Raw genomic sequence first — 15,818 nt, forward strand, 5'->3', positions numbered from 1 at the left:
TAAACTATGGCTATTTTGCAATAGAGACAGTCTGGCCCACAATGCCTAAAATAATATTTTACTATCTGGTCCTTTACAGAAAAAAATGTGCTGACCTTTGCCAGAGACCAAAGAATAAACTAGATATAGATAACTTGTATCATAACATGGTGGTTTTTTAAATATATCCACAAATTCTTTGATGCTCCCCTCAGAGAGGTAGAGCTTCATTTTCCTCCCCTTGAAGTGTGGGCTGAACTTATGAATGGAGTGTGGCAGCGATGGCTGTCACTTCCAAGATCAGGTTGTGAAGAGGCTTCTGTCTTGGGCGTGTACTCTCATGGATCACTTGCTATGGGAGAAGCTCTGCTGTGAGGATACTCAGGAAGTCTGCGGGGAGAGGCCCACATGGAAAGGAGCTTTGGTTGCCAGCTAACGAGGAACTGAGGGCCCCTGCCAGCAGCCATGTGGGTGAGCTTGGAAGCAGATCCTTCAGCCCCAGCTGAGCCTTGAGATGACTGCAACCCCAGCCGGCAGCTTGGCTGCAGCCTCATGAGAGACCTTGAGCCAGACCTGCTAAAACCACGCCTGGGTTCCCGAAACTCCGAAACCCTGTGAGATCAGCAGTTTGTTGTTTTAAGGTGCTGAATTTGGGGGTAATTTCTTACATAGGGTTAGATAAATAAAACAACACAGCAGTGCCCTGTGTGCCTCTTGCCCAACCACATAGACCCATTACTGCCACCGAGATCTCCCCTAGGGTCTTATTATGCTATAATGTCCCCTCGGTCCAGAAAGTGAGGCTTGCCCTTTTAAAATAAATACTTCTTGAAAAAAGCCCTGTGGGGGGACGCCTGGGTGGCTCAGTCAGTTAAGCGTCTGACTTTGGCTCAGGTCATGATCCCAAGGTCCTGGGACTGAGTCCCAGGTCAGGCTCCTTGCTGGTCAGGGAGCCTGTTTCTCCCTCTGCCTGCCTCTTCCCTCGCTTGTGTGCACGCGCACTCTCTCTGACAAATTCTTAAAAAGAAAAACCAACAACAACAAACAACCATGTTGGACTAGGTTGAAGATAAAGCTTCCTCATACAGGATTTTGTTATTTGAACAACTCACAACGTTACATAATACTGTATATGCCTAAGAGTTATCTTGTCTAATATTAAACTGTCTTATCGAAGACAATGGGGAGAGAAATTAAATCCTCGTAGAAAACCATTCCCTGTGGAAAATGATCCAAGAAGAGGTGGGACAGGTGATCAGTTTTCAAGGCTGGAAAAAAAGAAAACGCAGAATCTCAAGAAAATGAGAAGTATTTCCACCTTGAACGTATTAGTTTTTTTCCTTAATGGGACACTGGTGACCCATTGGTTTTAAAACTGCCTATTCCATTTTGCTGGCCTTTGTATCTCTCAAAGAGAGGAAGGTTGTTTCAAAGGTTCCAGATCAGTTTGGAGATGGACCCTCCCATTTAAAACAGCCATTTTCTTAGCACTAAGAATTTGAATAATTAGATCACTTTGCCTACAAACGATTTTCTGATAAGGAATGGGTCCCGTTTCACACTATAAATTCTACTCAAGTCTTGGCATCAGTTTTAAGCAAGACTCTGATGACATTCCTTTGGCCAGAATTGGGCAAGATTCTGTAGGCAATGGATGTTATTTCAAACCACTCTCTGGAAGCAGGTGGGATAAAAGGTAGATGTAGGGCTCCACAGGACCTGTCAAATGGGGAGGAGGCTTCATGCAGGAAAGGCAAACCATTTCTCAGGTTTTCTCTTCCACTTTGTGAAGGAAAAGGGTTACACTCAAGGGACAAAAGTTAAGAAAGGACACGGCTCATGTGCGGCAATAAACAGCCTGCCATTTTCCATATGAACTGAAATCAAGGCAAATGGGCTCATCTTAACTCACTCTCAATCTGCCCTTCGATTACAGACAAAAGCCCAGTGTGGTCTCCCCTGCCTCCCTTCCCTGTGACCACCCTGGGAGCTACTATATGGAGAACCGAATCCTTTTCCAATCCCTGACCCTTCCTCCCTATCACTCCCCTCAGCCCGTGACCTCTGCAGCTGGTCCTGCAGGAGGACAGTCAGAGGGGAGGGGGACAACCGAGGAAGAAGGACTGAAGATGGTTACACCTGGGAAATAGGGCCTGTGGGACAGGGGAAGAGACTGTGAGGTGAGATTTCACTAAATATTCATGTCCTTTTGAAATACCTAGTTTTTTTGTCTGTCAATGAGTCTGTATTTCTTTTTTTTTTTTTAATGATTTTATTTACTTGAGAGAGAGAGAGAGCATGAGAGGAGAGAGAGATCAGCGGGAGAAGCAGACTCCCCGCCGAGCAGGGAGTCCGATGTGGGACTCGATCCCAGGACTCCAGGATCATGACCTGAGCCGAAGGCAGTTGCTTAACCAACTGAGCCACCCAGGCGCCCCGAGTCTGTATTTCTATTGTCACATTTCATAAAAGAAGAAAAGGAAGCAATCTGGCCTCCTTGCTGCAGGATTGCTAGCAATCCTCTTCCCTGTGCCCACACCACCTTCTCATCAACCATCCATCAGTCATCCAGTCTGCAACAGCAAGTGGATAGGACTGAGCTGACTGCTTTTCATCACCCCTAGGATAAAGACAAGGTAAAATTCCAGGGAAGTGATCCACATGAAAATAAATGTTTAACCTCACTAGTAAAACAATGCAAATTAAAACAATGATATGTTGCCTTTAAACTGGCAAAGAGTAAAAAGAAGGATGATAGTGCTAAGGGGGTGAAAGGAATAGGGTTCCTCTTACATCTCCTCGTAGAAGAATAAATCGGTACATCTTTTCTGAACAAGAATGTAGTAGCACTTACACCAAGGGACAAAAAGCGGGCCACAAACCCTGTGTGATCTCTTGGTTTTGTGAAAATACATATATGTGTGAGTAAAAAAAAATTAAAAAAGCAAAAAATAACATGAAGAATACAAAATTAATAGTGGTTATGCTTGGGTTGTGGATACTTTGCCTTAACATTTGCATTTCTGTTTTCCTAAGTTTTCTCAGAAACCTTATAATTTGATAAAATCATGTTAAAATCCATTTATCAAGGGAGGGGGAAAAAAGTAGAGAGAAAATGAAGGATATGGCAGCAAAAGATAGAGCTTTAATGGAAATGAACAGAAGATCTCTTAAAGTCAAGGTGGCTGGAGAGAAGGCCTGGAAGAATAAACTTCGGTTCAGTGGAAGGATCCAAAGGTACATATAGTTTTGTGCCTTTCCACGTCTCAACACCCTCATACTCCCGTATACAGGATTAAATTATTTAAGCCTAGAATGGGATTTGGGGGAAGTCTGGAGTAGTTCAGAGGACAGAACGTTCCCTGGAGTGTGGCCCATACTACCAGCACTCCACTCAGTTGAGATGGATTTATGAAATGGGCACCAGAGAGTACAGAAAACTGTCCTGTCATTTATCCTTCTTGAATTGCCTCATCTAGAAAACTACAGAAACCTGGGCCACCTGCGGGGCTCAGTGTGTTAAAGCCTCTGCCTTTGGCTTGGGTCATGATCCCAGGGTCCTGGGCTCAAGCCCTGCATCAGGCTCTCTGCTCAGCAGGGAGCCTGCTTCCCCCACTTCTCTCTCTGCCTGCCTCTCTGCCTACTTGTGATCTCTGTCAAATAAATAAACAAAATCTTAAAAGAAAGAAAGAAAGAAGAAAGAAAGAAAGAAAGGGAGAAAGAAAGAAAGAGAAAGAAAGAAAGAGAGAAAGAAAGAAAGAAAGAAAAACTACAGAAACCTGAAAATGGCCAGGAGATTTTTCTTGAACACGATCCATATTTCTCAATACACTCTTTATGGAGAGTTGCTTAGTCTTGTTTTACAAAGATTACCTGAAATGTATGCATGTGAGATGGGCGTCCACCAGGATTTGTATTAGAGAAGATTGGAGATCAAGGCCCTAGACAAGCTGCAGTGTAGAATCTGGCTCCTCCCATTCATCTTTGAATCCGTGGGGGAAGGAAGCAACTTCGGGATTCAGATACTTACTTATTTCCCCTTCTTGGTGCATTTCTCCCCCTTACTCACCAAAACGAGCCTCAGCACGTTGCCATTTGTGACTGCAGTCATCTGGCAGGTCACACCTCTTCCTGCATGTTGGAAGCCAGAGGCGGTGTGGCATGAGGGAATATGGTCCAGGTCTGGGCATCAGACAAGAATGAGCCAGGGAGTCCTTATTTGTAAAATAGCGATCATAATTCTCAGTTAGCTTTTGCCGTAATCAAAGAACCCAGCCTGGGGGGCCTAAACAGCAGAAATTTCTCACCGTTCTGGAGACAGGAAGTCCCAGATCAAGGTCCTAGTCCAGTTTCTAGGAAAGTGTTTCTGGCTTGCAGACAGCTCCTTACATGGCCTTTCCCCAATCCCTTCTTCTGACACTACCATCGTTATTGGATAAGGCCCCACCCTTAGGACCTCATTTTACCTTAAATACCTCCTAAGGCCCTAGCTCCAACTTTGAGCTTCTTCGGGGTTCACAACATTTGAACCAACAGCTTCAACATCTGAATCTTTGGGGAGACACAATTCAGTACAGGGCAAATACCTACCTTCCATTAAGGAAATGCAAATTAAAACCACAATGAGATATCCCTTTGTACCCACCAGGATGGTTATAATCAAAAAGACAAGTAGTTACAAGCGTCGGTGGGGATATGGAGAAATCGCAACTCTCACGAACTGCTGATGGTCCTGCAAAATAGTGCAGCTGCTGTGGGAAACAGTCTAGCTGTTCCTCGAAAGGTTAAACACATGACCCAGCCCTTCCACTTCTAGGTAGAGACCCAAGACAGTAAGAACATATGTCTACACAAAGACATATAAACACATGTTCATAGCGACATCATATTTAACAGCCCCCCAAAATGGAAAGAATTCTGATGTCCAAAAATCTAATGACTGGATAAATGTGTTAGAGCCATGCGATTGAATATTAGTCAGCAATAAAGAGGAATGAAATACTGACACATGCTACAGCATGGATGAGCCTGAAAAACGTGCCGAGGGCAAGAAGCCAATTACCCAAGACCATACATGTGATTCCAGTCGTATGGAATGTCTGCTATAGGCAAATCCATCAAGGCAGAAAGTAAAATTAGTGGTCATCAGGGTCTGGGGTAGGCTGGAACGGGGAGTCATTGCTAGTGCTAGCACAGCGTTTCTGTTGGGGGTAGCGAAAAGTGTTCTGGAATTGGATTATGGTGATGGGTGCAGAACCTTGTGAATATAGCAAAAATCATGGAGTTGTATACTTAAAAGGATAAAGTTTATGGCATGTGAATTTCAATTCAAAAAATAGAACCCAGAATGCCAAAAAATCCTACTCTTGTAGGGTAATTAAGAGGATGAAAGGGACTTAGGTGCACATGGAACAGTGCCCAACATAAAGCATCCCCTGGGTAATAGCTGTTTTTATTTTCCATAGTCCACATAGGGTCAGAAAGTGCGAAGGTGTAAAGCCATACATGTGGTTCCACAAGCCTAAAAATCTCTCTCTGATGTCCTTGAGGACATTCAATGCACGCGCCTACTTCTTCCTCTCCTGTTCACTGTCATTTGCATCTCTCCTTGCCTTCCGCAGGCGGGTCAGTCAGGCACCCACCACCCCGGCTGCCACGTAAGAAGCCCGAGTGTGCACCTCCCACCTTATTCTCCCACAGACCTCCACGTCTTCCCTGCTCACTGGGCCTTTGTGCCCAGCTCTCCTTACCTGCCCACACCCAGAAGGCAAGGCCCAGAGAACAGGACACTTGAGGCTTCAGCCTGGGCCTACTCCTGTCTTTTCCAGGTGCTTTGTCTTTAACCACAGACCTGGTTTATAGGGGGCAGAAAAACCAGCCTGTTTGGTTCTGGGTGTCTCTCACCCCAGGCCTACCACTGAAGCCCAAGATAAAGCAGCAAGCGTTCCCCTGGGGCTGGTCCTGAGGGCAGGTAACAGATGGGCTGCAGAAGGCAGGTAGCAAGACCTCGGAGTCGGGTGCTGTCAGGATTTGCTCTCTCCCTGCTAGCTTCTTCCTTTCCAGCTGGAGTCCCAGTCACTGCTCACCCAGGATGGCAGCTCCTATTGGCAGGATAAAAATACCCCTCAGTTTGACTGCGGAGGCCCACACCCGGCCAACTCCGCCATTCAGGGCAAGGAGAGAGGGAACAGTCCGGGATGGTTGTGGCTTCCCTGCAGGGAAGGGTGGCCAGAGGAAGCTCCTGCTCACGGGTACATGCACAAGGCAGGCTTTTAGAGCTCAGGGGAGGTTCCAGTCACATCGGTGCCCTCGGTATCAGCGTGAAACCTGGGATTAGCATGATTCTGACTCCTTGTGTTCATCAACCCCCCTCTGAGAATGTATGGAAGCTCTAGACCATTTCCTCAGCCGGGGGTGGGGGGGAGTCCACAGAGGTACATTTTCACACACACAAAATTATATATCTCAGAGGATGTACAGAACTCTTGACACTGAAATGTCCATAAATCTCTAGACCGGAATAGAGTTTATGACAGGGATGAAAGAGTTTATAAGCCAGCCATCAGAATAGCAATGAACGGAAGCAAGGGTGTTGATCTGTCCAATGCTGTGTCCTGAGAATGCTTTCTGCTTTTGCCGGGGACAGGAAGACAGCAGACGATTCTCTAAATGTAGTAAGGATCCTTGGGGAACCCGGGGTCAGGTCCAGAAATACCAGCAAGGAGACACCTCAAACCAAAATCAATGAGAGCTCCCTGGGAAGTGACTGAAAAAGGAGGCCCCAGAGCGGATGCATAATCTGGCCTCTACTGATGAGGCATTTCTAAAATCAATTGCCTCCTTCTTGGACGCCAGAAGGGTCTGGATGCAGGCCCCCGTCAGGATTCAGAGATTTCCTGAGCACTTTTCTTCAGCTCTGTGCTAGGGCAGATTAGAGAAAAGTCACTCAGACAATGGCAAAGGCCGGCAGTTATCCACTGAGATCTTTCCCCGAGGGTGTATTCCAGAAGTGGGAGAAGGGGTGTTGCACTGTGTTGGATGGGCCACTGAAGTGCTATAAGAACATCAGGCGGCAGGAGTAGAGGGGAAAGGAAGACATTGGTCAAGAGCCTTTGGAGCCTCAGAGTTCAACTCAAGTTAATCCTGTTCTCCAGGGAAGCCCTGGTTTGAGGAATATGGCCAAGGGTTTAAGCACCCTACAGTAAGCATCTGGGCATGTTGAGAACAGTAGGGCCCTCAGGTCAGTTTTCTACGAATTAATGATCAGAAGGCAGGACACAGGTATTGTATTAAGACCAGAAGTTCTATTTTCAGAGGAAAACAAAAAGAGTTACAATTGACTCAAGAAGGTTAGCTAAGCGAGCAGCAGCTGAGCAGAGATGTGGAGCTGATGAAGCAACTTGGGCTGTTTCTGCGGTCTGGCCACTACTGGCCATCTCCCCTCCTCCTCTGTGCATTTGTCTACACTCCACCTCTGCTGTTGCTGGCTCGGTTTCTGATGACTCAGAAGGCTCCTATCACCTTGCAGTGACTGTGCATGGCTTCTGTTCATTTTGGTATCGATGCTTCTGTACTGACAAATTGTTTTGTATCATCACCAGTTCACAATCAAAGGCAGGAGAAGCTGATAAACTCCAGCTCGTCTCTAGGCGAAAAGACCTTGTGCCAGGCCTACCACACTGGACTTGCTGCACTAGTCAGCTGAAACCAGGAGTGCCTGTGGCTGAGATTGTGACCCGCTAAGACCGTGTCGCTCGTAGCGGAACAGGAGCCGACTGCTTAGAAGGGGGATGTGCGTGTCACTGATGCTTGAACGCCACGCTTTGTCAGTACACTCACACAGAACGGCCCTCATCTCCCGTAAGGCAGAACTGCTAGTATTACCAGACCTTTGTCTACCAAAAAGAAAACAGCCCACCAAAAACCCCCTCCTTTAACATACATATATTGTTCCTTTCTTTTGAACAAACTACATTTTGTTTAAGGTTTTCAAAGTCAGCTGTAAAGACCAAGAAAGGGCCTTTTAAGGCAGAAATAGCAGTACTCGTGAAATATTCCATCTATGCTGTCCCATCTCCCAGGCCGTGAGGCATGGCAGTGAGGCATGTGGCTATTTCTGGCTAGTGGGCCGCGGAAGGAAGAGAAGTGTGCTTCCTCTGGATGAAGCAGAGCACGGCCAACACACGACGACGCTCCCACTCTACCTTTCCTTGCTGTAGTGACGGAGCAGAGCAGCTCAGGTGTTTCGTGGTATCAGCCACAGGCTGATGAGGCTTCATCACATGCGTCCCGGGGGCCTCGTGGGGCAGAGCCCCATGGACCCACACTGGAAATAGAGCATCAGTGGGGAAGGAAGGACATTTCCTGGTCATAAGCCACTGAGACTTTCCAGTGATGGCTACTGAAGCACAGACTGGCCCATCCTGATTTACCCGCAGACAGATTGTGGAGACTCCCAGGAGGACACTGACTGATCTTCCGTGGACCTTCCGGCTGAGCAGACTCCCAACTCTGCAAACCCACTGAGTCTCTCTGCTTCCCTTGTCATCTCAGAGGCTCATAGACCACGTAGCACCACTTTGGGACAGATCCAGAATCCAATTTCTTTCCTTCCTTTGTCTCTTTAAAACCATACTTATTGGGGATTAATTTACCTACGTAAAATGCATGCTGTTTGGTGTAGGGTTCCAGAGATTTTGATAAATGCACACAGTTGTGTAGCCACCAGTATAATTTACAGAAGAGCTCTTTTCCTCGTGCCTCTTTGGAGGGAGTCCAGCCCTCCCCCAGCCTCAACTCTTAGCCACCACTAATCTGAGGCCCATCCTTAGAGGTTTACCTTTTCCAAAATGACATACAAATGGAACCACACAGGATATAGCCTTTAAAACAAATAAACAAATAAAAACTTTTTATTTTAGAATACTTTCAGATTGACAGAAAAGTTGCGAATATAGTACAAAGTTCCTTACCCAGCTTCTGCTAATGTTAACATCTTAAACAGCTATAGCATTTTGACATAGTAGCCAAAATTAGGAAATAAACATTAGGACAATACTATTAATGAAACTATAGACTTTATTGGGATTTCACCAATTTTTCCACTGATGTTCTTTTTCTGTTCCAGGATCCACCACAGCATTTGGTTGTCTTGCCTCCTTAATTTCCTCCCATCTGTGGTGGCTTCTCAGTCTTTTCCTGTTTTTCACAACCTTGACATTTTTGAGGTACATTGGCCAGGTATTTTGTAGAACATTGCTCAACTTGAGTTTGTTTGATATTTCTCTTATGACTAGACTGAGTTATGAGTTTTGGGAAAGAACACTACCCGAGGTGAAGACCCCCTACTCATTGTCTCATCTCAGGGGTACATGATAGTGGCAGGAATACTCAGGTGGTTGTATCATTCAGTAGTTGTTTTGTGGTCACCACTAAACACTATCTCACTGGACGCATGTGCCACAGTTTCTCATTTACCAGGGGAAGCATATGTGAGTTTCTGGTTTTTGGAGATTATGAGAAAAGCGGCTACTAACATTCACATCTAGGTTTATTTTATATATAGTTGTTTGTTTTTTTGTTTGTTTTTTGCCTCTAGGGTGAATTCTTATGCATGGGATGGCCGGATTGTATAGTTAAGTGTGTTTAAACTTATGTGAAACTGCCGAACTTCTCCAAAGCAGCTCTTCTGTTCTGCTTTCCCATCAACAGGGTGTAAAGAGTTCCAATTTGCTCTGAATCCCAATTTCTTTTGTTCAGTGCTCTAGTAAGTGGTTCAGTGGACAAAGAACCTACTTCATTTCTCCTGGTTCTCCACACAGAATTCTGTCCAACTTTACGGAAAAATCAGGGGCAACTCATTCGTTAGACTTTCTAGCCCCTTCCTACTAGAGTTCCTCCATTTCCGTGATGCTTAGGAATGAGTTCATAAGGGATGGGGACAGAAGATGGGGCTTGGAGAGCCTTTCGGAAAGTCGTGGGGAGAGAGCAGCTTCCCACTCCCTACTTCAGTATCATTTACCAAACAAGTGACCTTCTGTGACAGAATGCCCATCCTTCTGTGCTGCACACCCCACCTCTCTGGGGTATCAACTCAGTCCCTGTAATGACTCCATTAGAGGCAATGCTACTAGAGAAGAAGAGAGAACAGAAGCGCAGAGAGGGTTTGTGACTTAAGCTGGTGGAGCCTCAACTTGGGAGGCTTGGCCACAGATTTCTCCAGCTTCAGAACCCTAACTCTTCACAAGTGCCCTACACTGCTGCCCTGGAGTGTATCCCCCCAAGAGTGTGTTTAACAATAGGCAAACAAAAAGAGAGAGAGAGACAGAGTTGAGAGGAGAGAAAAGATGTGGATTCTTAAAAAAGAGTTTTGTGAACCATGAGAGACTGTGGACTCAGAGAAACAAACTGAGGATTTTAGAGGGGAAGGAGGTGGGGGGATGGGTGAGCCTGGTGGTGGGTATTAAGGAGGGCACCTACTGCATGCAGCACTGGTAATTGCTCTGGGAACTGTACTTAAACAGTGAATCATGGAACACTGCATCAAAAACTAGTGATGTAGGGACGCCTGGGTGGCTCAGTTGGTTAAGCAGCTGCCTTCGGCTCAGGTCATGATCCCAGCGTCCTGGGATCGAGTCCCACATCGGGCTCCTTGTTCTGTGGGGAGCCTGCTTCTCCCTCTGCCTCTGCCTGCCACTCTGTCTGCCTGTGCTCGCTCTCTCTCTCTCTTTCTGACAAATAAATAAAATCTTAAAACAAAACAAAAAAACTAGTGATGTATTTTATGGTGACTAACATAACACAATAAAAATATTTTAAAAAGGAAAAAAAAAAGAGTTTTGTGTGTCTTTGAATTCCTTTCTTCAGCTCTCCGTTTCTAGCAAACCCCTGGAAGTAAAAGAAGCTGTGGCTCAGCTGTTAGGCAATGTGGGTTCTAATCCGGTTTCCCACTAATTTATAGTTTTTTAAAATACGTCCCTCGGTTTTCTCATCTGGATATCAGCAGGTTGGATGCAAACAGCTCTGTGGTCCCTTCTGACTTCCTGGTTATCAGCTATAGAAGAGCTACACACAAAGACTTCAAGTCCCAGGGTTGTGGGTGGCCTCCAAAGGGGCTTCTGGAAACACTCCAGTTCTTTCAGCCTCCTGGCCCCACAACCCCTCCAGAAACAATATACAAGTGTGTCCATTCCAGTGGAAACTGGAGTGGATCACCTGGCATTTTCCTGCCCAAGGATCCATCTATCCCTCTGATATCAGCAGCACACCTTCCCCTAGAGGAATCATCCTTTCTCCATCCCTAGTCCTTAAGGGTCAGGTTCCAGGTTCAGGCCTATGAAAAGCTGGGAAAACAGCCTATATCCCACCCCCACCCACCTTGATTCCAGGGGCCGACTGAAGACCGGACACAGGATTCAAGGCAGGCTCAACTCCCAAGACTTTGGCTGGAGATTCTGGTGCCCATGTTGCCTCCTTATGAAAAGCTTGTTAGAATGAAGCAACACAGAGGGAATCAAAGGGGAAGCTTAAGAAGGGGAAATTGCTGAGACCACTACCTGAGCCCCTAGATCCAGCTGTGCCTGAAGCATACACCTAGACCCTTCAGTTAACAGAGCAAGTAAATCCATCCTCATTTGTTGTTGTTTAAATGACTTTTTTAAGTCGAATTAGGGTTATTTTTTATATTTTTTTGAGAAACCTCTCCTAGGGTTCTAGAATCCTATTTATTTAAAAAGGAGGAGGAAGAAGAAGAAGAGAGTAGTAGAAGTTGTAGTTGTAGTTGTAATAGTAAACTCTAAAAGCCCCCATGAGAGACAAGGTCTAATGTGCTGTTGGGAAACACACAGGATGATTGCCGCCACTGCCTGCCCTATCCCCAGCACAAACATCTCTCATTTATCAGCATCCTTCTCTGTGCGGAATTCTTGGCAGCCACTGCCAATCACTGAAGTTGGCTCCAAGTTGAAGTCTATTTTTCAACAAAGCTGGAGAGACCTGCACACTGCACTGTGCGTGGTGCCGATCAGAGGACCAGAGATGGTTTGAATCAAAGGACTAATTGCCGTGGCTTGTCTGGAGGACACTAGTTAATCACAAAGACATGCTTGGGAATATTGGCAAAATCAGTAGTGCCAATAGTTAAACCCCAAGCCATTGCCAGGGTCGGCCCCTCAGGAGGGATCTCTCAGCAGTGGAGTCTGAGAGAGGCAAGCATGAAGCTCAGTTAGCTGGCTCCTGGAGCTGAGGCAAGGGCAGAAGGCATCTTGACCCTAATGGTCAGGCAGACTCCCATGGAAGCTCAGGGTCCTCTGCCCTGCCCCCCATCTCATGTCACACTGGCTACGACATGATGGTGAGCCCCCTCTACATGCCTACTGGCAACCCAGGGCTCTCGGGGCTGCCAACTCTGAGCAGACCATGTTTTCTTGGGCATAAGCCTCCAACAAAAAGTTCTAAGTTGGTGCCTTTCTAATTCTGAAGCTGACGGATGCTTTTCTCACTCTCACACAACTCAAAATCAACCTGACATTTCTAAAATTACATTTTGAAGGCAATGAATCTATAAAGTGCACCAGAGCCCATGCCAGCTGGGAGAAAAAGAAAGGGGGAAAGAGAAATGTTTCTGGCTCTCTCCCTTAAATTTGAATATTCTTTATATATTGGCTGGGGCAGCGGGAGAAAGGAAGGGAGACTATAGACCACCTAAAAGGGCAGGGAAGTTTTCAAGGAGCAGGTGCTCTCTGAATATCCCTGAGGGCTCCATGCAATTGTGGTGCAGACCTGCCCGGAGACAAGGGATGAAAATGAGGGAGTGGCGAGACTGGGCGTGAAGGGGGTGGGGCACCTTTGTCTTCTTCCTGCCACAGAGGTCCTTCTACAGGAGGCTGGGGAGAGAACCCGAGGTGGGCCCCCAAGGAAGCCCCCTGGCTGTGCAGCACACAGACTGCTTAAAAGAGAATAAGCCAGCAGCTGCTTCTCCTTAATAAAGTAGAGAGGTGGCCGAGAGGCCTTTGTGCGAGCCAGGATCAAAACACGCCTATCAAGAGGGATCAAGAGCCTGGCCAAGAGGATTGCAGATGGGAACGGGAATTGAATTTTTTTTTTTTTAACAAAAATGTAAAGAAAATTCAGAGAGAAAATGCCCCCATGTGCAGTATTCTTTTACTTGTAGCAAAGCCTGTTCAACTACCATGATCCTCCAGTCCCCTTCACCCACAGACCAACTTTTAAAATGCCACCTGTTAGTATTTCAAGTGATCCACTCAGCAGAGGACTCCACAGCCCCTTGCCCCTCCAACCCCCCACCCCACCAAGTCCCTCCCTGTGCCTCCAGCCTGGATGGAGCCAGTCCACCCCTCCTGCTTTGCTGCTTGGTCTCCTTCCTGCCGTGGCTGTGGGCTTCCACGGCTATAAGCAAATGTGACCCAGGAGGATATGATGAATCCTTACTCCTCATTCCACACAGGGCAGCTCCATTCAGCTCATGAGTCCAGCGCTTATCAGGTGACTCCAAGGCGGTTACCACTAGGGAGACACGGAAGATTTGGGGAAACAACAACCCTGTGCTCTGGGGCTGCAACACCTTGTGGTAAAGGCAGATGCATACACATAGGCCTCCCAGGCCGGGCAGAGGACCAAACATGTGCCAACCATGAGACAGACAAGGGCAGGAAGGAGAGATGAGGGGTGGGTCCTTGAAGGAAAACTGCAGGTTACACCTGAAGGAGGTGCGACGTGAGGAGCTCCTGAGGGGCAAGTTGGGGTGTGATGGCAGCTGAGGCTGGAGAGAGGGGACCATCCTGGGTGGTGTGTGCAGTAAACGCATACGCCAGGAATGGAGACCTGAGTATGTGTGGGAGGGTGGGTGAGGGCCCCAGGGCTGTATCCTGATATCCTCAAAGACGACAAGTGGCAGGCTAAGGAGTCATTAAGTGAGATTCTTACAAACAGACTCTAGAGTCTGGTCTGGCCAGGAAGTGAGCAGACCTACACCAGCCACATAACACACTGAGTCCCAGCCCCAACTCGCCTTCAGGTCTCTTCCTGCATGGAGGAAGAGGAGGAGAATGCTTTCCAGTCCCCCAAGGCTGTCTTGCAGAGGACGGTGGCAACTGCTGGGGCCAGGTCCTTCCATGAAGGCACACCACAGAGAGCAAAGAAGCCGCATTTCCGTGTTGGGGGAAGGAGCCACAGGAGAACCTTTCAGAGCTGGAGACTGAAGCTTGCAAGAGTGCAGCAGAGACCTCCTTGGCCCAGCTGGGCATGTAGGACCAATTCTTGCTAATCATCAACCCCGCCCCCCACTCAGGGCTACAAGGGTGGAGTGTCTCCATGAACTGCTTACATGCCCCCACACAAAACTTGCTCCCATCTCTGCCTGAGCCAACAAGAGTCCATGCCCTCCTCCCCTGTACTGAATGTGGGCGACACATGGGATCATGTCAACAGCTTCATGCAGATGGGACTGGTCCTTGTCCTCTTCCTCCCTCTCCAGTCCCCATGCCCATGGCACCTCCCCCACTCAATCCCCACAACAGACTCTATTAACTTGCCTTCGCATGTCAAATATCTCTGCCATTTAATTAAAAAAAAAAAAAAAAAGTTAATATCACAAGGGACTCCAGAAATACATGCTTTTGAATTCCAGCCATGGAGAAGACAAATGGAGACACTGGCGTCTGCAGCTGTGCTGCTTTCCACAGAAAGGTTCGTGCAGTGGAGACCAGCCCAGGTCCTCTGCCCACGTGAGAACACACAGCCCACCCGGCAAGGGCTGGGGAAGAGTGTCTTTGGTTGGCCGGGTCTTCACCCGGAGCTCACTGGAAGGTGCTCGGCAGGAAGAGAGAGTCTTCCTGCAGACCCCTCTAAAGGGGCAGAGGCAGGGGGTACACAAGGAGGCATTTAAGGTCTGTTAGCCTCCCGCTGCCTCTGGACAGGACTCATTGTTTAAACCTAAGACAGAGCAGGTTCATGATTTGAACTTGGATCTCACAGTATCCCAGTGACACATCAGCAGCCATGATGCAGGTGTTGGCAGGAGAGCAGGCAGCATAGGAACTGTTCCTGGGCAATCCTGTATTGTTAGATCCACATAGAGAATACACTCAACCCTTTATATCAAATAAGAGTAAATAATTATACCAATATAAACAGGGCCTCTGACCCTCTCATTTTATTAAAATGGCACGTAAATATTAAAACAGCATACTGATCACTTCATATGTCTGCGTGCCCCCAGGTGTGTGGCCAAGGAGTGGCACGTGGGCTCCCTCTGTGAGGCTGCAGACTCATGCATTGAGCAATTCGTGTTCTTTATCAGTTTTCCCCACAGCGTCAGGATTTGATAATGGGTCGAGGTCAGCGAAGAGGCTGAACCAGGCAGTCAGGTCCGAGGCAGCCTTCGCAGGCTCTGGAGAGAGAAGAGAAAACATGAATGCAGGTCACTTCCAAAGGCCCACCTCTGTCGTGTGGCCTCCAGGCTCCTGTTGGAAAGGGAGGGTGCTGTGTGGCTCAGTCAGACAAATCCTGCTACACTCTGCCTCTAAAACTAGTTAGGGAATTCCAGATCTCCCTGTGGGTTGGCCAAGAAATGTTTCTGAACCACGGCCTAGAGCTCAGTGAAGAACGTGCCCAGTGCTAAGCCACACCTGTACCCCATGCCAGCGGATGGCACCACCCACCAAGCCGCCCCAAACCTCAGACCATGCTGCTTCAACACAAGCAGGAAATACTACTGTGATTTCAGAAATCAGACTGAATGGCTGAGGAAGCAAGGTGCCTTCCAGTGTCCACCGGAGGAATCTTTTCAGATCTGCTGGGTCAAAGGAAACACTGTAACC

At 47.4% G+C, this 15,818-nt stretch overlaps 1 protein-coding gene across 20 annotated transcripts in view; it reads right to left on the bottom strand.

Annotated features, from left to right (window-relative positions):
- Positions 1 to 10,772: 10,772 nt before the first annotated feature.
- ICA1 (islet cell autoantigen 1) overlaps positions 10,773 to 15,818 on the bottom strand; it is a 148,321-nt gene continuing 143,275 nt past the window's right edge. For 12 of the 20 annotated variants that reach the window (XM_047695110.1, XM_047695109.1, XM_047695122.1 and 9 more), the window contains one exon: positions 10,773 to 15,388. In XM_047695110.1, coding sequence (XP_047551066.1) covers positions 15,267 to 15,388 — 122 coding nt within the window. In that variant the 3' untranslated portion in view covers positions 10,773 to 15,266. The remainder of the gene's footprint in view (positions 15,389 to 15,818) is intronic. The other 8 variants (XM_047695129.1, XM_047695111.1, XM_047695114.1 and 5 more) reach the window with 1 other exon arrangement.

Source organism: Lutra lutra, chromosome 11 (genome assembly GCF_902655055.1).
Source record: "Lutra lutra chromosome 11, mLutLut1.2, whole genome shotgun sequence".
NCBI classification, from domain to species: Eukaryota; Metazoa; Chordata; class Mammalia; order Carnivora; family Mustelidae; genus Lutra; species Lutra lutra.